The sequence below is a fragment of the Wasmannia auropunctata genome, unplaced genomic scaffold (genome assembly GCF_000956235.1).
Source record: "Wasmannia auropunctata unplaced genomic scaffold, wasmannia.A_1.0 LD335163.1, whole genome shotgun sequence".
Classification (NCBI taxonomy): Eukaryota; Metazoa; Arthropoda; class Insecta; order Hymenoptera; family Formicidae; genus Wasmannia; species Wasmannia auropunctata.
In genome coordinates, this window is record NW_012027727.1 from 211,066 (window position 1) to 231,836 (window position 20,771).

Genomic DNA, 20,771 nt, shown 5'->3' on the forward strand with positions numbered 1-20,771 from the left:
TATATATATATATATACATATATATATATATAACTTTATACATATATGTTTTATATTTTTTACTTAGCATAAAATATATGTAAATTTTATCTTTTAATTCTTAAGTCTATTGATTGAAGAAATATTTTATTTTTAAACAAGAGCCTTAGTCTTGGATTCATCAGTTTTCTCTTTGGAAGAATTATTACATACGATAGGAACACGACAATTACGCGATGATGTTATTACGCGTTATAAATCATTATTCCTTAGATGTAAACATTACATTTTTTTCTAACATCGATTAATCGCGAATCTTGATGCGTTTACTTTTAAAAAACACCGCGTATACACTACGAAGAAACTGCAGTAAATACAATATTTTGGTCCGTTGATTTTTTTTTAATGACTATAAAAGATACGGCGATAGAGATAATTCAGTGATAGTCAACATAATTACTCCTTCAAATTACATTACGTGTAATGTAATAACACAGATAATCTCTTCGCGCGATTAACGTCGCGCGTGACTAGAGAGAGAGAAACTCGATTAAAGTTCTCGAAACATAGTAATTGCGTCTTTGGCCTATTATACAAGGACTAGCTTATATATGAGGCGATAAACGCTCCTTCCCGGGACGCTGCTGGAAACGCAGGTGCGATCGAGTCGGTCGACCGGCGGAAGGAGCCGGGCGTTAAAAGGTGACCTAAATATTCTCATATCCAGATATTTTCATATCCAGGTGTGTACTCGTTGTTGCTGCGAGTTTTCCTCCTCCTGCAAGGACACGTGTCCTCTGGTCTGCGAGGTCCTCCATTTTTTGCCATGATCGCGATGATGAGCCAACAGCCGGTCGTTTCCGCCTCTCACTGATTGCAGGTGCAGCGGTATTCGCACCGTGCCTATCGAATTAGAAATAGGGCTTGTTTGCATCGATACATCGATTGCTACGTATCGTGCTTATATCCAATTATACTACGGTGATTAACAGCGCCGTTCCGTGCCGTACGTTGAGTTTAACCGTATATGCGTTATGCGTTCGGGTGTAATTCGTGCGAGTCGAATCGAATTCGTTGCCGCGTATCAAAAATCAAACGAGGATCTCAAAAGGAACAGTATTACTTTTTATTGCGTGCAATCATTCTAAAATCAACATGTGTTAAAAAACTTAACTTATAACATAACTAAAGTGACAGATGTATGTGTGTTATTTAATTGAAATTCAATGGGATGGAAATGCTTTATGTGAAAAATAAACTAGATGAGCTTTCAAGATATAAATGGAGAGAAAAGATGATATTAGTTATTTATATAACAATATTGGGGAACAACAAAACATCTACTCAATTAAAAAGCTATAGAAAACAATGCGCTAAAATTAAACTAGATATTTTTCTCTTAACACATATTTTATTATCAAGAATTAATCTTTTGGGCAGTAAATTACTTAAATATGGAAAAATTCTAAGGTTTTGCATTTATTAAGAGAATTTATCCTTGACTGCCTAATCAAAGGCTTAATTCTTGATCTTGCAGAGAAATATTTTTCGTGAGTTAACGAACAACAAACATGCAATCATAGTTTACTTCCACGTTCGTTTCGTGTTTATTACTTCCCGCCTGGGTTACTTTACTGTATTGTGATCAATACGAACCGCGGGATGCAAAGGGAACTGCTCGTATCTGGCACTACACATTTAGCGCTAAATATATTCGATTCTCACCTCGCATCGAATCTTCATTATTTATATGCACAAACAATTTTTTATATCGAATGACGGTTTTACGTCTGTACTTTACGCCCCGTGTTGGACGTATATGAATAGTTTAAACGCGCGTCGCGAACGTAAAAGGAACACGAGCCGATGTCTTTTCGTTCCGCCAAATCGAGCGTGTACTCGGGGTGTGCTCGGGGAAAAGAAGAGACAAGCTGTGCTCGTAACTTCGCGGTGTGATCAGTGCGAGGTGGTCGCGACAACACCGTTGGTGCGATCGACGTCGACGAGGACGTCGGGGACCAAGTGGCGCAAATCTATCGACGATGCTCGCGCGTCCCTCTGCAGGGCTGGGTCAGTGTCCTCGGGATAAGACTCTGACTCGCTCCTAGGCGTTGTGGAGCCGGTGCTGGTGCAAATGTGCTCCGTTAAGCACGTGCACGTACCATTCCGCGATATTCTGTTGTGCATGTCCGGGCTACCGGTGCAGCTGTACCTGGACGTCACGGCCTCCGAACGCGACAGAGACGGCTCCGCCGTCACCCGCACCCACGGACACCAGAAGAAGAACTGGGCGAAGCCACGGCGGAATCTGTGACGCACAAAGCAGCGTTGGCGATTCAGTCTTAAAACTGTCAAGATGAATTTATACCATATTGTATGGATAATTTTGAGTCGAATAATCTTTGTTTCTTATTATACGCTTAGAGAATACAAGTAGGTATACTCGTGGTCATGAGCATTACACTCGTAAAATATTCTGGACATATAAGTGTCGGCAGCAACGAATCAAGATTATCCAATTCAATTATTCAATTATAATTTATTAAAGATTATCCATATGCCGTGGTAATTTCAATTTAATACTTTTGTTCCCTTATATCTTTGTTCATTATAAATCGCAAAGTTTCGTTTTCTTCTTCTTTATGAAAATATTCCATGGAAACAGGATGGTTTAAATCATGCATGCTATACCAAGTAAGCCTGATCCTCCTAAGGGAAATATCTCGGCTGTCATTCAACTCGGGGAGCACAATTCGCGTGTCACGTACATATTTATTTTTACATTTTTACTTCTTGCAGAGAAAGAAATTGAAAAATAGAGATCGCAAAGTTTTCTCATATACAGCTCATATATTTTTTACGATACACGCGGAAGAAGAAAGATTTTTTTTTTTTTTAAATCATGCTTTACCGGAATCGCCTGATTGCCCAAAAAAATTTCGCAAGGACAATACAGAGAGAAAGAGAGTGGGCTGTAATCCAATTATTACATTACTGCCCTATTGCTGCGCCGTTGTTTATTATTATTCACCGTCATTACGAGATCGTGGTCCGGACGCGGAAACACAATGATACCGGCGTATCGTGTCGTATATGAATATTTATGGGACCAAGGCATATTCTGTCGATAGCACGTGGAAAATTGAAATCCGCGCGTTCATCCCGCCGATGTCCGTATCGTCCGCACGTAGCGGAATGTCCGACGTATTACATTTCCATTTTATTGTTTTTGACGTTACATTTATTCTTTTTTTTTTTCGCGGGCCAATAAATAGCGACAATGCCGATGTTAGTAAGAAACAAAACGTGCACGCTGCGTGTGACGTGTACGCGGCGGGTTTGGCGGGGAAACGGAAAGCGCGGGGGGGATCCGAGCCGACGGTTCGATCGATTCCTCGACAACGCTCTCATTCCCATTCCCATTCCCATTTGCGGGCGAAGCGAAATTATTTCGATTGCTCTCCGAAGATTCGCGCGGCTTTTCTCGATGGACGTCAGTCGGTCAGCGACGTTCACCGAGCCGGGGGGGAGAATACGTATTTAAAAACAACATCCCTGCGGTGCCATAGCGCTCCGTTCTATGACGATACGAATCGCTTATTTTGCATGTATCGGAATCTCGATCTGGTCGCGACCGCGTTTCCATTATCGCGGATATTCAGCATTCAAATTGATCGTTTGTGTAAACGCGTTAATGGCAACGACGTTACTTCCTGTTCCTGTAATAACTTCGGGCATTCTCCCCCTCCTCTTTCCAACGCCCCATCCCCACCCCACCCCATCCCACCCTTCCTCCGAAGTATCTCTAAAGTCGGATGAGCTTATCTTCTGTGTGCTATATTGGATTAACTCTCGACAGTTCGTCAAACACTCTCGACGAGGTAACGACGGCTAAATGATCGCTGGCAATCGAGAGTCTTCTTAATTAAGAGCCTTAAGATAAAGCTGCTACAACTGTAATAAGCGACCAAACTATTTTTACAGATCTCTATAGCTTTACAAGTGTGTGCACTGTGTATAAATATATATCCCATTTGACGACCGTATATCTTATCTTGATAACTTGAGAGTTAACAAATACAATTTGAAAATCGACATAATTCACGGTGTCACATTTTAGCAAAATATGATGAGATGTATAAACGACAGTTAATAGAAACTCAAAACTCGTGTCGAGTAACTGTGTATAGCGACTTCAACAGCGACTCGGATATTTTGTAACGAAGATTCGTGTTTAATTTGTGTAGATCCGCTAATTAGCATAGAATAATTTAAGTTAGTCCTTGCGTATCGCGATAGGCAAACTTACGGTACGAAGCACCGCACGGTATCCGAGATGTTGAAGAGGGAAACTTTCGCGAACTTTGCTAACAAATGACGAGAGGATTTGTCGATACTATATCTACGTATTTGCTTATCTCATGAAGTTGGTTGTACCCGCGCGGCGTGCACACGAGGATTCAAGAAATAATTCTCGGATTACGATGCCGGCGCGGCGCGACGGCGCGTTACGAGGAGATTCATCTTTCGTTACAATATGCGACACAATTTGAAAAAAAAAAAAAACACATCATTGCAAGCAACAGAGCAAAAAGCGATCGTTCTGATGATTATAAGTAGAGAAGCAAGAAATTACTTACTTGGTATTCATCCAACAATAAATTATGGGGTTGTACATGCTGTTGGACATCGCTAGCCAATATATGCCCAGATAGACCTCCTGGATGTACGGTTTAGTTGTAATCTCTGGCAGATAATACGTCACTATGAAGTACATATGAAACGGAAGCCAGCACACCGCGAATATTACTACTACGACTATCATCATTTTTACGACCTGAAATGTAAAGAAAATTCGTATCAGTCAAGATATAAAAGACCGGTCGTTTCTCCACGATTAAATCACTATGGAGAGTTAGTTCTTTTCCGATAAAGGCAAAGAAAGCGGGGGCATTGCTTTCAGTTACCTTAACAATTTTATCGAGCAAAAGAAATTTACGTTAATGTGCATTTTTATAACGGAGCAATCACAAAAATATGCTTTAAACTTATCATATGGTTTAAACTTACGTTTATAAATTCTCCTTCACATTGTACGTCAAGATTTCTCCGTATAAATTGCGTTAAATAATTAGAAACAATACATTGCTGTTTTTTAATTGTATTGTTTGAACAATATATTATATAATAAGAGAATAATCAGCTCATATGTTTCATATTTGATTGAATAGAAGATTACATTCTGATAATTAATATGCAAATGATCATAATTATTTTATATTATAGATGTATAAATATATTTATACACAAATATGTAACATATGATTTTATGCCGCCAAATTACCGATGATTTTAATGAAAACACCTGTTAGATTCGACTCGCGGGAGCATCCCCGCGCTGCGAATGAGGATTTCCTCGAGTAACGAGAGGGGGTTTCCCGTATTTAATATTCCGTGGAACGCGCATCGAAATAATGCGACTAATTACTGGATGCGCAGCATGAAAATAAAGCTACCGATTGTTTGTGCGTCACGCACAGTTTCCATCTTGGCCAGTTTCGATCGGTAATTTATTGCGAATAAATGCTTCTTTGAATATGCCATTTTTCTGCAAGGAATTCTTACGGGTGATTAAATCCACGATAACAAAGTGCTTGTAACCTATCGATTTCTCCGTCGTTTTTACTATTATCGTGAAATTCAATTTCGTCTTACCTTCTCTTCCGCGTTATACTACGCTTTTGTCTGTTCCGAAGAGGGATTCTCCTTTTCGTTGAAATTAACGACCTACTCAACTTCGCGCAGGTATAGTTCTCGTAATCAGTCGAGGACAGCTTGTAGGAGAGAGAGCGGCTATTTGAGAAATAACTTAAATTGGATTTCTCGAGATAGTTACGAGCTGTACTTCATTATCTTCCTTAGATAATTAAAAAGTAGATTAATATTTCCCTCCCCCCCCCCCCCACGCCGGTAAGTGTGGTTACGCGATTTGCATTAGGTGCACAATGTGGATCCAGCGACTGATTCGATTACAATTTACAACAGTGAATACCGCTCATCAATTCGTATTCAAAGAGAATGGCTTTGGCATTTCAGTGTAAGCACTTTGGAAAAATCGCTTTAGCGCAGCGGACTGTGATATTTTCCTCCGAATATTTATACCCGACCTTCGGCAAGTGTTTGTAAAGCTTTGAGATACATCCGGAGCGCATTTTTGTTGCTTCTCTATGCTACGTTCTCTACGAAGTCGGATAAGAATTTGCATTTTTCTCTCTTGCTCGAAAAATCCACGATAATCGCACCGGCGTTTTATTCGCGGCAATGAATTTTGAGTAGCCCTGTCTTGTATAATTTATTTTTTCTCTTTTTCCTTTTTTTTGTATTATATATTCTCTTTCACACTTTCTTTTTTAATCCGCCAAACTGTTCAATAGATAAATAAATGAACAAAGTAAAAAAGAATTTATTTTGCGTAACATAAAATTGCATAAACCTCTCGTTTTGAAATATTACTGAATGAAAAAAGATATGTTATTTTGGAATTAAGAAACGACTAATTTGTGTATAATTGCATTTTTTTGTAGGAAAGGAACCGGAGAATCGACCATCCGGAAGACCACCCGGAATGTCGGAATGAAGGGAATTAGTGGGCGGCATACTTCATCGCTATCGGTGCCGATTTTTCCGCTAAAGGAATCAGAAGAATTGCTCCCTCGCCGTTGCCATTCCGAAATAATTGAGGAACAGGGGATTCGATCTTATACAATTCGGCCCACGGCTGGGACGTCTATTTGCCGATTTCTTATCCGGAAAGAGAATGGAGTCTGCTGCTGCCGCTGCCGCCGCTGGGTAAGTATAATTAAGGCCAAAGAGAAGTAGTTCGCCCGCGCGTGTTTGTGTCCCGACGACTGGTCACATTATCCCGACATCCCTTTTCTTCCTCGAAATGTCAGACTTCACCGTCAGCCTCTCACTGTTAGTTTCTCTATTGTTCCCGCGGGCTTGTAGTAGCGCGGGCATTCATACACCAGCGCATTTGACACGATCTCAGAAATCTTCCCTCCGCGGAGATGTATATAACGATGTAACCACCATAAAAGAGGTATTATTCATTTTTCATAATATATATTTTACCGAGACAGGTATCGCAAATATTTCGGATATTATATAAGTATCTCTTCTGTTTTTATCAACCGACGAATTAATTAGAGACCACTTGTTTATCACTACACGTTCGAAAGGGACGACACAAAATTGGATTCTTATCGTTCTCGTTTCCGGCAAGCGTGCGGAGCATTAAGATCTCCGTATTTATACCGTTCGTATTTCTGTTGAGAAAACTTGGGCAGGAAAGCAGTCCTGAAACATGGTACGGTTTAATAACTAGTAGTTAATTTGGTATTCGTTATCGTTGTATTTGCAATCGCGACTCAATTGAAGAACTTAAATGAAGTTTGTGTCGTGAGACACAACCTGAGTTTTACCCCTTCTCGCGGTTGAATAATCGATTTTTAAGAAAAATTCCTGTTTAAAAAAAAACGCTTTATGATAGTACTTTAGTAAACTTATCCGCGTAATTAGAATCTCATAAACATATATAAAAATGATTAACGGGAAACAGTTTCATGCGATTTATTCTATTCGGTATAGAAATTCGAACGAGAGAGAACGCGAATTTATAATTTATTGTTTTGAGATGTTTTTTGCGGACAATTACGCGACGTACCTAGCGATGTTTAAATTTCAAATAAACCTCTCATCGCGCTTTGAACTTTTAAATATAATTTATCCATTGTTTTGCGATAGCGTGGAATAATAACGCGACTCGCTGAATTATTCGGAAAGTGAGAAATTGCGTTATATCGAATATATTGATCATGTATTAATAATTAATTTGAAATAGGAGAAATGGAATATTTAATGTACACTTATTTCTCATGTTACTCATTCAAATGTTACTCATTAAATCATTCTGTTTGGAAACGTGAGATTTCATTGTGAGTATCTCATCTAATTTTGATATCAAATTCATATGACAATTATATATATGAGGTCTATTATAGTAAGCTTAATTTAACTATTTGTACAGGTACGCGAAACAAAAGATGTTTTACGTAACTTTACAATTAGGAGGAGTATATATACTTGCTGAATTGCAAGTGCATGTAAATGTACTCTAGACATATTTATGCCTCAAGTTTAAAAGCGACACTCCGAGGAGTTTAAGTACTTTACTCAGGTTTATGTTTCACGCGCGCCCCGCACTTTGCGTGCATTTTAAAATTTCGCACCACGGGCAACTTTTTTTAAAATTTTCAAGAGCGCATCTATACAATTAGTGGGGAAACGCGACGAAAATATAACGGCCGTATAATGAAAGGCGAGAGACTGAAGGCTCGCGTTCGGCGGCTTTGGCTTTGCTCCATTCGTATGTAAATCTAACGCAGTGGGCGTTCGCGTAATTTGACTAAACCGAATTGCGCCGAGCGAAGCACTCTCTCTCGCTTTCGAGTAAATTGTAACAAAATCTAACGAGAGAAACTTTCTGAAGATCGTGAAAGGAGAAGAGGCTTATATATCTCAAGAGTATCTCTCGTCGTGGGAACGTAAATACGAGATAATAGGAATTATACGTGTTATATCCGTCAAATGAAGCCATAACGTTTTCATTGCGATAATTGTCAGTAACGCTGCGGTCTGCCTGTAGATACGGGCCGTTTGTGTCCACACACGTCGTACACGGAGCGAAACCCGCACTTGTACACGCGGGTAAGCTTTGTAACGGACGTGAGATCCGTAACCAGAGCGCGCGCGTATATTGGCGGTCCGCCGCGGTCGGAACGTTGCGTCGATATATATACGTACGCTGCGACGGAATGGAGCAGCGATTCCGGATGTGGCGGAATATAACGGAACGGACGCCTTTTGTCGTCTAATCGAAATCCAATGCACTCCCACTCGAACATACCGAGGAGGCCCTCGTTTAACTAGATTCTCCTGCTGCAGCGTTACATAATCCTATATGTAGCTCCTTCCCCCACGCATATCTTTTAATTAAACGCAAGTGTGTTATCTCTTCCTTTCGTTTCTTAACGCATTAAGGCCCATCTACATAAGTCGCAAACGCAAAACGCAAACGCAAAACGCAATCGCAAACATGGACGTTTCTCTCTTTCTTTTTTTTTTTTGACGTTTATCTTTTTTCTCCGCGTTTACGATTGCGTTGTGCGTTTGCGACTTAGGTAGATGGGGCTTTATAGATTTAGAGATTTTATTGATTATTTGACACAGACTTATTGAGTGGTGTATTGTTTACGATTATATGCTGCTCAAATTGTGTAACATGAAACTTTAAATCTTGCTCGTTCCACGTGGTTCATATAGTACTGCTTTTACATATAAAATTTAAAATTAAAATATTAATAGAATTGAACTATTACCTCATTCTTATATGCATGAGCAAAAAAAACTTGGAATATTGGAATCTAAATCAGCAACTAAGAGTGTAAAGTCAGAGAGTTGAGAAATTAAAATTTAACCGATAAGCTGAGTCGTGGCTTTTCTTTTTTCACAGAGTTTTGCAATTTTATCAGTCTCATTCATCGCTTTGGCGTCTTTAAATATACTCTTATCGAAAAGGCAAGGTTGTTACAATGATTAATTACTACAATTATCGTCGTTGTAATAGACGTTCTATGCAGGTTTCAGGGAAGTCAGTATGCGCTGTTTGCTTTACATTTATACGTTCCGTCGACTATGCTAGGGAGACGCGATGAGACGAAAGGAACGCGACGTGTTTTGTACGTCCATGCTATAGTGCGTATAACAAGAACAAATACAGAGAACCAATATGAACGTGAGCACGGTTTGATGTTTTACGGTATGCACTTTTGACAGACCTTGCATATTTTATTTTATAAGTCGTCTTCTCGAAAAGATGTGGACGATACGATACTTGCGACAGTTGATCGTATATTATTCTCGCCGTTGTATCGCTTGTCTCGAAATAGTCAAGACAAAAACGAAATTCTCATGTTTTCTACCACGTTCACGTCAAGACACTAGTTTAATACAGTCCAAGATCAATGATCGAGTCATTTTTCATGTTATGCGATGGCACGGATAAATGACTCGATTTCATTTATCTATTTCATCGAATGTATACGGGTTTTAATAGTAATTTTAAAATACATGTAAAACATGAAATAATGAGAATAGCAAGTATTATGTCCTATCACCGCGCAGCTTGACTTGAGAAATTAAATAGCGGGAAGAAAAGATACAAGTTTTTCAAATTTTTTTTATTTATCGACTGATAGATGATTATCGCACATTATGAAAACCAAAAATCTGCCATGATTTGGATAACAAAAATTAATTCGAGGGTGAGACAACGGTGTGTTTCTCGGCTGACTTTCACGACATATCTACTACTATTTTGCGCCAACAGTCGAGAAGACCGAAACGCACATCTCGATCACACTCGTTCGGGCACGAATCACGCTCAATATTCTCGATTACATCTTTTTCGTAATCTTTTTCTTTTTAACGCATACTGACGCTATATAATTTCTGATAATAAACACTCCCATAAACATTCCCTTAAAAATTTTTAAGAATATAGAAAGTGACAAATTTGTTAACTATATAAATCGATACACATTCTCGATTACGTCGTGTAATCTTTTTCACAACCTTTTTCTTTTTAACTCACACGTTGAATAATTTCCGATAATAAACACTTCTTTTGAATTTTTAAGAATATAGAAATTTATAAATCTGTCAACCGCGTAAATTTTAATTTAGTGATTGATCAATAATTTTAATTTAAACGTCAGAACCAGATGTTGTACTTTATGTTGTACACGTTTTCTAAATATTATGAAGATTTTTTTGACGAGAATACGTTAGGAATGTATCACGTGTTTGTAATTTATACACATAGTATTGCATGTGCAATTGGTATTAGAGACGAATTACGGATTTAGTCTCTTCTATAGTACGTCCGAGGAAATATGCGACCATCCTTCTTGCACACGTATCGACCGCTTCGTTGCGAATTCATTACACGTCCATTTAGGATGTCCATTTTTATGTCCGATAATCACATTCCATTTATTCTCTTCTTCGCAATCGTTCTCCTCGATTAGATAGTATTTCAGCATTAACTGCGCTTATATCACACATATAATATACATATAGACATTTTATATATTATCGTGCAAGTGATGAAGATATTTCCTTACATTTATCACCATTTCACATAATTCATCGCGTCCCATTTAAAAAGTTGCAGCTGCAACGTTTTGCGAGAGCAAACTATAGTGGCAGTGGCGTTGGCCGTTGGCCGGTTGGTATAGAGACTTATATCTAATCGTTTTTCAACCCCGTTCGGAACGCAGATCACAAACGATTGTAGGCAATAAACGCTTGTAGGCAATCGATATCCGTTGCTCGTATCGCGTACGTGATAGAGTACACGGATATTTTTCTTTGAAACAAAGGGATCATCGGCCCCGCGGGCCGCTCTTTTCTCCCGTCCCTTTTTTCTCCCTTTCTTTCTTTCTTTCTCCTGAAAAACCAAAAATTAACTAAGCCTCCCACGTCGTCCGCGTTGGATGGATGCCCGTGGAGGATAGATGAAACTTTCTCCCCCGCAAACTTTATTGACCGAAAGTAGTCGGACGAGTTAAAGTCAAAGCGTCGGAAATGGAGGGCCCGCGAGGGTGCGGACTCGTCTAATTGCGAATTATGGCCGGGCTTTAGATTCGCCGTCTCTCTGAGGAACCTCTGGGTAGGCAAGGCTCGCGTACACTCGCAATCCTCGCCTCGTCATTAAGCTCGTAAATAGTCGTTGCACATCGCGTTTAAGACTAATTGAGAAGACGTTTTTCAGCAAAACACCTTCGCGCGCTGCACGAGCGAGTGAAGCACCGTGTCGCGGCGTAATCATATTTTCTCGTTTCGCACGCGACACGCTGGACGAAGGAAGGAGGGAAAGAAATTATCATTAACATTGAGATACGACTCTCCTAAAGGCTTGTAGATATCCACGAAAAATATATGACACGCGTGATTATTAACCATTATTATTCTTACTCTTATGAGTAATTCGTGTACTTCACAATCGGTCTGTCGTGCATTGAAAAAATTGTCTGGACATTCTGTACGTCTATTCCGCCATTTTTCTACCAGCGCGGCAAGTAGGTACTTGCTTTTATAGCTATAAAGGATCTTTGCGGTCTGCGAAAGTCGTCTGCACCCGTTCATTCATCATACAGGCAATAAAAATTACCATAGCGCCATTAAGATAAGAAAAGACAGAGACGTATTTCGGATTTTTTTTGTTTTGCGTGTAGCGCGGTTTCCATTGCCGCGCGGATGATATTGGAGAATCGATGATGTTATTCATAAGGAAAGAAAATCGTGGGACCCCCCCCCTGCGGCTACTAAAACAGAGCCGATAAGCCGAGTTTACGAGGGACGGATAAGGCCAATATCATCAGGCTGCGGAATATTATCGTTTCACGCGAATCTTAATGCCGCTCGCATGCGTTACCCCGCGTGCTTCTGAATTTGATGTACGTATATTACCCGATTATGTGGCATTGCTCGCATTTGCACACACACACAATCGGTCGTACGGATTTACATCATTTATTGTAATTATCAACGCGTCGCAATCTTCCTAACATCTCGCCAATCGTGGACGCTACGTGCTCTCTCCTGAGAGCTATAACGCGAGTAACTTGTAATAATTTATAATAAGAATCGCGTAGATTATATAAAGGAAATAAAAGATCGGAGATTTTGATGAGATACGAACTGTATGTGTGTATGTGTGATAGAGCGAAACGACTGAGAGCGAAATGCATTATATGATCGCTATCGGTAGCTCCTCGCCGCGCGATGTGCCAGTAACGCGTATAACGCTATTTTTCAACGGACATTGCATTGATATGTCGAGATAATCAGACCAGTAACGGTGGAACACTTTCGCAATAATTGTACGTTCAGATATAGCGAAATTTCTTTTATGAATATTAGATATTTACGATTTGTATTTAGTATCCTGCAAGGGAGGTATATAGAGGAGACGAAATCACACGCGGTGTATGTTCCTTTTTCGCACGCGTAGCGAACAGAAGACTAGAACGTGAACAGAAATTGTCTGAAGTTCCATCTAAACTTAATTAATTGAGATAGTTCGTACATCGGTTTTGGCCAGGTCCCGGTGTGTGTGTGCGTGAGAGAGAGAGAAAGAGAGAGAGAGAGAGAGAGAGAGAGAGAGAGAGAGAGAGAGAGATAAAGGGCGTGCCCAGGATTACTTTGTTAGTTGCATCGCTTCGTGTAAATACGCTACAAGTGCAGCCGCGACACTGCACTTTAATTACTTCAACGCCATCGAGCACAAGGAGCATATTACAACAAATTCCAACACGAGTTTATGAAGTTTATTAACATTTATCCCGTCTTTGCGAAGTATTAAGAGACGAAGTTTACTTTTTCTTTCCGATCAAATATTACGAAAGAGAGAATTAACGAAAAAAAAAGACCAGAAAGAAAGAAACAGAGAGAGAAAAATCTTTTTGTGTCGCGTAAACGCCTTCACGCTTTTCCGCATTAAATTCACCTTTCGATCGTTGGAACGAAAGCGATTTCAGCGTTTGAACTATGCGCAGATATTAATTCATATTATACATACCCTCCGTTTGCTCCGAATGTTTTCGAGCTGTCGAGCCGTGGCCTCTCCGATGCTCTGCGAGCCCCACAATTCCAGGCCGACCCTGGCGTAGGTGAACGTCATGGATCCGATTGGTAAAAAGTACGTCATTATCATGAAGATAACATTGTACCTGAAAATAAATTAAACGCCCACTCACAAGAGTAAATTTATGCGGCACAATATCGAGAAAAATCTAGTCTACGAGTCGTCTTAGGAATCGCGAGTTTTTTTTATAGATTCTTTGAATAAACTAGATCTTTCTCTTCGGCTAGAGAGAGTATTTAAGGTGGTCATTATTAAGTTGACATCAAGAATTAAAGCCTCTGTGCTTTAAGAAGAAACTTAAACAGACAGGAAAGATCTTATTTTTCCACTTAATCTCACTTTTCTTTAGCAGAAATGTAATTTACGCTTTAATTACATTACAGTCTCTTGAAATTGGAAATTACAAATGGAAATCCAAACAAAAGGAAAATAGATTACGCGCAGATTTTTCGTTAAAATGTCGATTTTAGAATTACAGTTGAGCGCGAGTAATTCGTTGACGAGTCAATTACAAAATTCATTCGCGAACGCGGTTATATATTTCGCAATTGCGCGTATGTACGACCTAATTTGTGGTTTGGACAAATCAAATTTGCTACAGAGCCGAGCTATTTCACGAAGTCACAGGTGTTACGCCCGTGTGCGGCACTTTCGACATAAATTTCCATCGGATGGCGCGAGAAAGCGATGACACGTGATGCTCAAAGGGAAAATGAAAATAACGCGGTATCGCGGTCCCGCGCGGCACGCTTTTGTTCTACAGGGGGAGTATATCGTGGCGCATAACCGCTTTCACAAAGCGCACGGCCTCAAATGTGCGCCGATTCAGCGCGTCGAACGAAAATAATACGGGCGCGCCCGCGAATTCTCTGGACATTAAGCACGCCGATCACGGTGTATAGCTGATATATATTACGCTAGCGCACATATTATAGACCTAATGAACCGGCGAGTGTGTGCGCGTCTGGTGGGTGTTGTTTGCAGTCGACGAAAGCGTATCAACGATCGCATTATCAAGTCAGACACAGACGAGTTAAGCCGCGAGCCTGGGCTGATTCGACGCGAAAACCCGTGTGTAATCATTTACATGTAGGCGCGTACGCGGCTAATGATAATCACGTAATTGCCGTTAACCTTTAGCAGCGGGATATATAACGATGGTGTGTTTGGTGTAATTTATGGGTAGGGGACAGTTAAGCGAATTACGCGTAACGCACGCATAAGTTATTACTTCCGTCGAGCGGGATGTAGAGATAGAGATTGCGAGCGAAATATTTTAAAAGGGGGTTTACGAGATTACAAAATATCGCGCGGACGATATTTCAAGGAAAGAGAAAAAAAATGTAATCGTCATTTTTTTTTCGCGCAGTCAATCAGTTTTAATTTGCGTTGAAAGGCTAAGGGAGCACGTTGACTAAATTACCACGCAAAAATCTCGAGCGCGTTTTTAACGCCGCACATGACGAGAGCACGCGGCCGCAATTTTTGCGACTAATCCTATCTACGTGCATTAATTACGGTAATTATGATGATCCGAAAGCGACGCTAACAGCTGTTAATTTTCTAACGGAGCATATTTAGCTCACTGTGATGATGAGGACGTTAAAACGCGTTCTGCATTAGGATTATTAACAAACGGTAATGAATTCATTAATGGATTATCGCGTTCGATGCAATCAGATTACGAGGCGTCGCAAGCTATTATACAACAATCGAAATTTCCGATTCCGCGCCCGCGTTACGCTTGGAAAACCGGTGTTGATTTCCGAACGAATAAAAACTAGCGGTGCATGAATTCATCGGGTTATACTCGCGTAATTCCGATTTAGAATACTTTACGCGGATTTCGAGCCGTCGAGGTACGTAAAAGCTTTAATCATCAACGTTTAATGGTGGTGGAACGAGCAAATTCAGTAGCGAAGCGGAATTTTCAAGGAAATCGATGAACGACTATTTGCCGCAATAATAATTCTGATATTTATACATTAATTTGCTTTCGCTGCGCTTGAGGATTACACGAGTATCAGATTGCATGACGCCTGGAACCGTTTCGCACCGAAAGAAGGAAATGCGTTCAAAAAATTTTAAGAAGGAAAAATAAGCTAAAATCTTATTATACGACAATAAATATAGATTGACTCAAATGCGAAATTGCATTTGATATAAAATCGCGTTTCTAAAAACAAACAAGGCTTGTCAGGAATGATATATATTTAACGTGAATTGATAACGATGATTATGGTTTCCATGAATTTGAAGAATTTATTTGAGACATAATCCCTGTTCTTAATTTTTTTCTCCTCTTAAAAAAATTTTTTTTTCTGTAATCAACTTTTCTTTTTTTTCCAATAACTTACTATGTATAGAGAGTAACTTGAGGTCGATAAATATTTCATATTTATATATGCAGCAATATTATTCACTCATTTTTGTAATTTATAATTATTGTAATCTCGACGAATTTAGAATTTACGACCGTAATTAATCTTCATTAATTTAATACGCTTGAAGCATTGTATGATGATTATAGGATATTATCGTATATAATTTCATTATAAACTGCGCCTTTGTAAGGTGCGGCCTATATAGTAAATTTTACGTGCAACAATAAATTCTCTCTCTTTCCTGTTTCTTTATATGCTATCATTTGTCGATATGCATGACCTCGTTGCTACATCCAGATGGAAGATGTCCGATTAAGCTTATAATCTCGATAAGTTTCGAAAGATCAATTTAGTAGATGCTTTTACATCGATCAATTGATAAAACGTTCTCCGAAACGACACTCCTCTATGCTTCACGATGAGTAAATATGAGAGGCGAGAGGCGAAATATGGGAAAGCTTCCGTGTCGCACACACGAATCTCCGTAATCGCGGGGTCGGCGAAATTCTTGGGGCTAGATCGAGATTACATAGAACGATTGATAGAATCGCGTGAACTTGGATTAAGCGACGTGAGTTATTTTAGGCAACGGCTGTTCGAAACGGCATTTATATCGGGATTAGAGTTCACCTGGCCACCATGGGCGTCGCCTGTGCGTGATTTTGCATGACGTGCTATGCACGATAAGCGCCGAAGTTGCCCCGCGGGGTATACCGTCCGAATCTTTCAATTAGGAAACGGCACCCGGTGCGAGTACGTTATCTCGGCGGAGTATACGTTTTCGCGTTGCCTTATCTTAATGGACGATCGTACGGATCGTGGCGGGACGCAAATGTGGAGCACAGTTCAGATTCCCATCTGTAATTACAATCCGATCAAAGCTCGATTTAATCGCGCGTGATTGGGGTAAGTATTTTGAAGACACGCGATACATTTACGATGCACCGAATCCAAGGTGTTATTAGCTCGATTTTCGTCTCTCTCGCCGAGCTGTGTGAAGTTGGCCCTCCCCACTACTGAAAATCCACTAACGATTATTCCCACTCGATTGTGGTGGTCGTTTCTTAGTATTTGGTAATCCATTTCCGATGATTGGTAGTCAAAGTTGTAAATAATAATATGAAAAAAAACATTAGTACGCAACCACTAAACAAATGCTTACATTTAATTATGATTACTTATACCTGGAAAGTTATATATTGCGAAAAGAGGGGCTAACTTCACGCGCATATATCTTTTTTTTTATATTATTATTTACAACTTTGACTATCAATCATCGGGACTATCAAACGTCAATAAGCAACCACCAAACGAATGATTACTTACGCAGTCTAGAGAGCCGCATACTTTACGAATGGAGTGGCTAACTTCACGCGCGTATGTTTTTCTTTTTTTATATTATTATTTACAATATTGACTATCAATCATTGAGAATGGACTATCAAACGTCAGTAATCAACCACCAAACGAATGCCTATACAGTTATGATTATTTACGTAGTCTGGAAAACCATATTTTGCGAAAGGAAGGGCTAACTTCACGCGCGTATGTCTTTTTTCATATTATTATTTACAACTTGACTACCAATCATCAAGAATGGACTACCAAATCCCACCAAATAATCACTAATCGAGTGGTAATGGTCGTTAGTGGATTTTCAATAGTGGGGGGGAGGAGCAACTTCACACGGCTCTCTCGTCGCGGTATCAGATCCTGCAAACGCTTCGTAAGGGAAACGAAAGACATCGTGTGCGTGTGCATATGCAATACTCATGTGCAGAGAACAAACCAACTGACCGGCAAACGCAATCGTTTAACAGTCATAAACTGTAAACGATAAAATTGCGTGGATATGCCCGTGTATATGAGGTGACATTTTTATTGGTCTTCAGAAAGTGACGTTTTTATCTCTTTCGTGACTCGCTTGACTCGTTATCGATATTTAAAAAAACTGCGAATGGCAATTACATTTAACTACCGTGACTTGTTGTTGTATACGCGAACGTGTAATAGACCTTCGCGAGGAGAGTACTTACGATCTTGAACACGCTACTGCTCAGTATGCGATCGAAATTGAAACGAAGGAGCCTTACATTTACATATTGATTAGATTAGGGAAATAAATTTTCCCGAAAGAGGCAGGCGAATGCAAATAGAAGATATATGGAAATGTACATATAATAAATGGATATATGGAAATGTATGGATACTTGAAAATAAATTTTGCAAATATGTTATTGAAGCGGTTTGACTTACAAATATTCATAGTAGCTAAGCCCATCGTTGTCCATGTCCGGCCAATCACTGTAGCAGATGACGCGGACCTCGCCATTCATAAAGTACTGCGTGTAAGTGGTGTGGAAAAGTAGCATCGGTAAAGATAGAATTGTCCCGATGATCCAAATGACGATTGCAACGCATAGCGTCGCCTTTTTCCCCATCCGTGGTTTCAGCGGATTGACAATGGCCATGTACCTGAAACAAACGCATTAATAGTTTTGATTCGACTGATAAAGAATTTGGTCGTAAAAACGGTTTAATTAAAACAATTATTATTTTTAATTATGAATTAAATTAATCTGATTGAAAAAATTAAAAATGAAAAAATAAGATATGATTAGTGTAAAATATTTTATTTTAAAAACTTCTTTTCAAAAAATGTTATTCGTGAAGAACAAGATTGCTGTGGATACAAAACCAACAATCCACTTAGAATGCGGAAATATGTTATTATTTTTATTAAAATAAAATTACAAGCCGAGAGTTGCAAACGTGGAGCGTCTACGATGTCGGAATCTCGAGGCAACGTGAATTTCATGATAAAGTCTCCGGATGATAAGGACAGGCTGCACCGTGGGATACTAGATCGGGCAGCGTCAGCTTTTTTTCCCTGAGACGAGACAGAGCGGAGAGCGTGCGCGAGTAAAAATGTCTCAAACGAAGAAGATACGAAGGGGACGCAACGAGACCGAACGATAATATCATAGTCGCGATAGTGAAATCGTGTTTGCGAGACTGATGCACCGCCGGATGGCTGGAGCTCTAAGAGCCGCCAAAGGCGACTAGTACTAATATATATACATGAGAGAGAGAGAAAAGAGAGAAAAAGGTAGATCAAATCGTAAAATTCGTATTACTGAAAGTGAGCGAAGATTGGTGCCGGGAGGAAGGAGATGGAAACCGCTGGTGGAGCGTGTCTTCCTACAATTCGACGAGTGGAAGTTCGTGCAGAGGAAGGTCGATTCGCGTCGCCCGGGCAATAAAGCAATGAAAGCAGTTGCGCGAAATCCATTTTCTAATATCCAGTAGTCAGGCTATTTGGGAGAGACGACCGTAAGGTCAAATCACGGCCGCGTGGCGTCAGGATAGCAGTCTTTTTCTCCTTCTTCGTGAAATTACGGTGATTCTTCAAATGTCATCGCGATCGAATCCGTCTTTACACTCCCGCCCTCTTCCCCTCTGATGACGTTGTTCGTCAGCGACGTTCTCGCTTGAGCAGTCCCGGGAGATAAAGTCGTTTAATATATGACGTCACGACAACAGAGGTTTTACGGTAACTTAGATTCCTTACAGTTTGGTACGTGCGTGCTCGCCACGGTAGGCAAGCGGTTGAAATACGATAGGGACGGATAATGATGACAATAATGATGGAGACTTAAGACCATCATGGTTATGCGAGCCTCCGCATAAATTCCCTAATGATCTAAATAACAATATATCAAATGTGGGATGGATTTTTATTTGATTTTATATTCAAGCGGAAAGGGGAGAAAAAAAAACGTTAAAACGTCGGAGTGAACCTCTTTGCAATTTCGGGTAAAATTCTAGTCAGAATTTTCCGCCTGACTGATGCGCATTAATGCGACTCGCGAAGAGAATAATACATTTATGAGTCGTCGTGGCTGCATAAGCGACGTGGAAGTCGGGAAGGTTTTCGCTTAGGGGAGCAGAACAAGATGGTAGTGAAATTAATGGACAAAGAAACATTTTTTTCATCCCGCTGTGACCCACTTCGACCGGCCACTCCGTTCAGCGGCCGTATTTCCAACGGCGAATAATATAACACAAAGACAAATGTCTACGTCCGAGATGACGTTTCGAGCGCATTTACGACGCTTACAGTCGTAAAGATCGTAATATCGATAATAAAATTTGTCCCTAATACAAACTATAAGGCGAGCCGAGTCACGCGTTTCCACTCTTTTCTTTCTATGTCAGCTGAAGCGCAAAAGCCACGGGCACGGATTATTGTTCCTTCGAATGGAGGTTTCAGCCTTTCGTGTGGAGACCTGATCGCATTCGAGTTTGATCGTACCTGAAAGGGAACGCCGAGTGTTTTTCGTTTCCGTGCTACCGTACATACATCCCGTACGTTTCAATTCCCTTCTCAAAGATAAAGTTCAGAACGAAGTTCGTCCCACGGTTCGATCGCATTTCTCTCGCCACGTCACTTCTTCCCCTCGCCGCTTTTACTTCTGTCCCTATTGTTCTTCCTCTGCCTTCGCGATTTCACGCGGACTATCTTCTTGCGCTCACGAGACTTTACATTGACGTACGAAAGTCGAAAAATGTCTTTCAAATAAAATACGTTTTCCCTCGGGGAGGAAAAATGGCAGAGTGATAAAACATCATTTTAT

The 20,771-nt window shown here is 40.1% G+C and overlaps 2 protein-coding genes across 6 annotated transcripts in view; one reads left to right on the plus strand and one right to left on the minus strand.

Moving 5' to 3' along the window:
* The window catches only part of LOC105457700 (peptide deformylase, mitochondrial-like), a 127,241-nt gene that overhangs the window by 4,547 nt on the left and 101,923 nt on the right, over positions 1-20,771 (plus strand). For all 3 annotated transcript variants that reach the window (XR_975435.1, XR_975436.1, XR_975437.1), the window contains exon 4: positions 6,564-6,828. The gene's annotated coding sequence lies outside the window, so the exon portion shown is untranslated. The remainder of the gene's footprint in view (positions 1-6,563; positions 6,829-20,771) is intronic.
* The window catches only part of LOC105457699 (tachykinin-like peptides receptor 99D), a 75,792-nt gene continuing 56,104 nt past the window's right edge, over positions 1,084-20,771 (minus strand). For all 3 annotated transcript variants that reach the window (XM_011702528.1, XM_011702525.1, XM_011702527.1), the window contains 4 exons: positions 18,391-18,609; positions 13,685-13,835; positions 4,620-4,816; positions 1,084-2,287 (listed from right to left, as the gene is read on the minus strand). In XM_011702528.1, the coding sequence (XP_011700830.1) occupies positions 1,936-2,287; positions 4,620-4,816; positions 13,685-13,835; positions 18,391-18,609 (919 nt within the window). In that variant the 3' untranslated portion in view covers positions 1,084-1,935. The remainder of the gene's footprint in view (positions 2,288-4,619; positions 4,817-13,684; positions 13,836-18,390; positions 18,610-20,771) is intronic.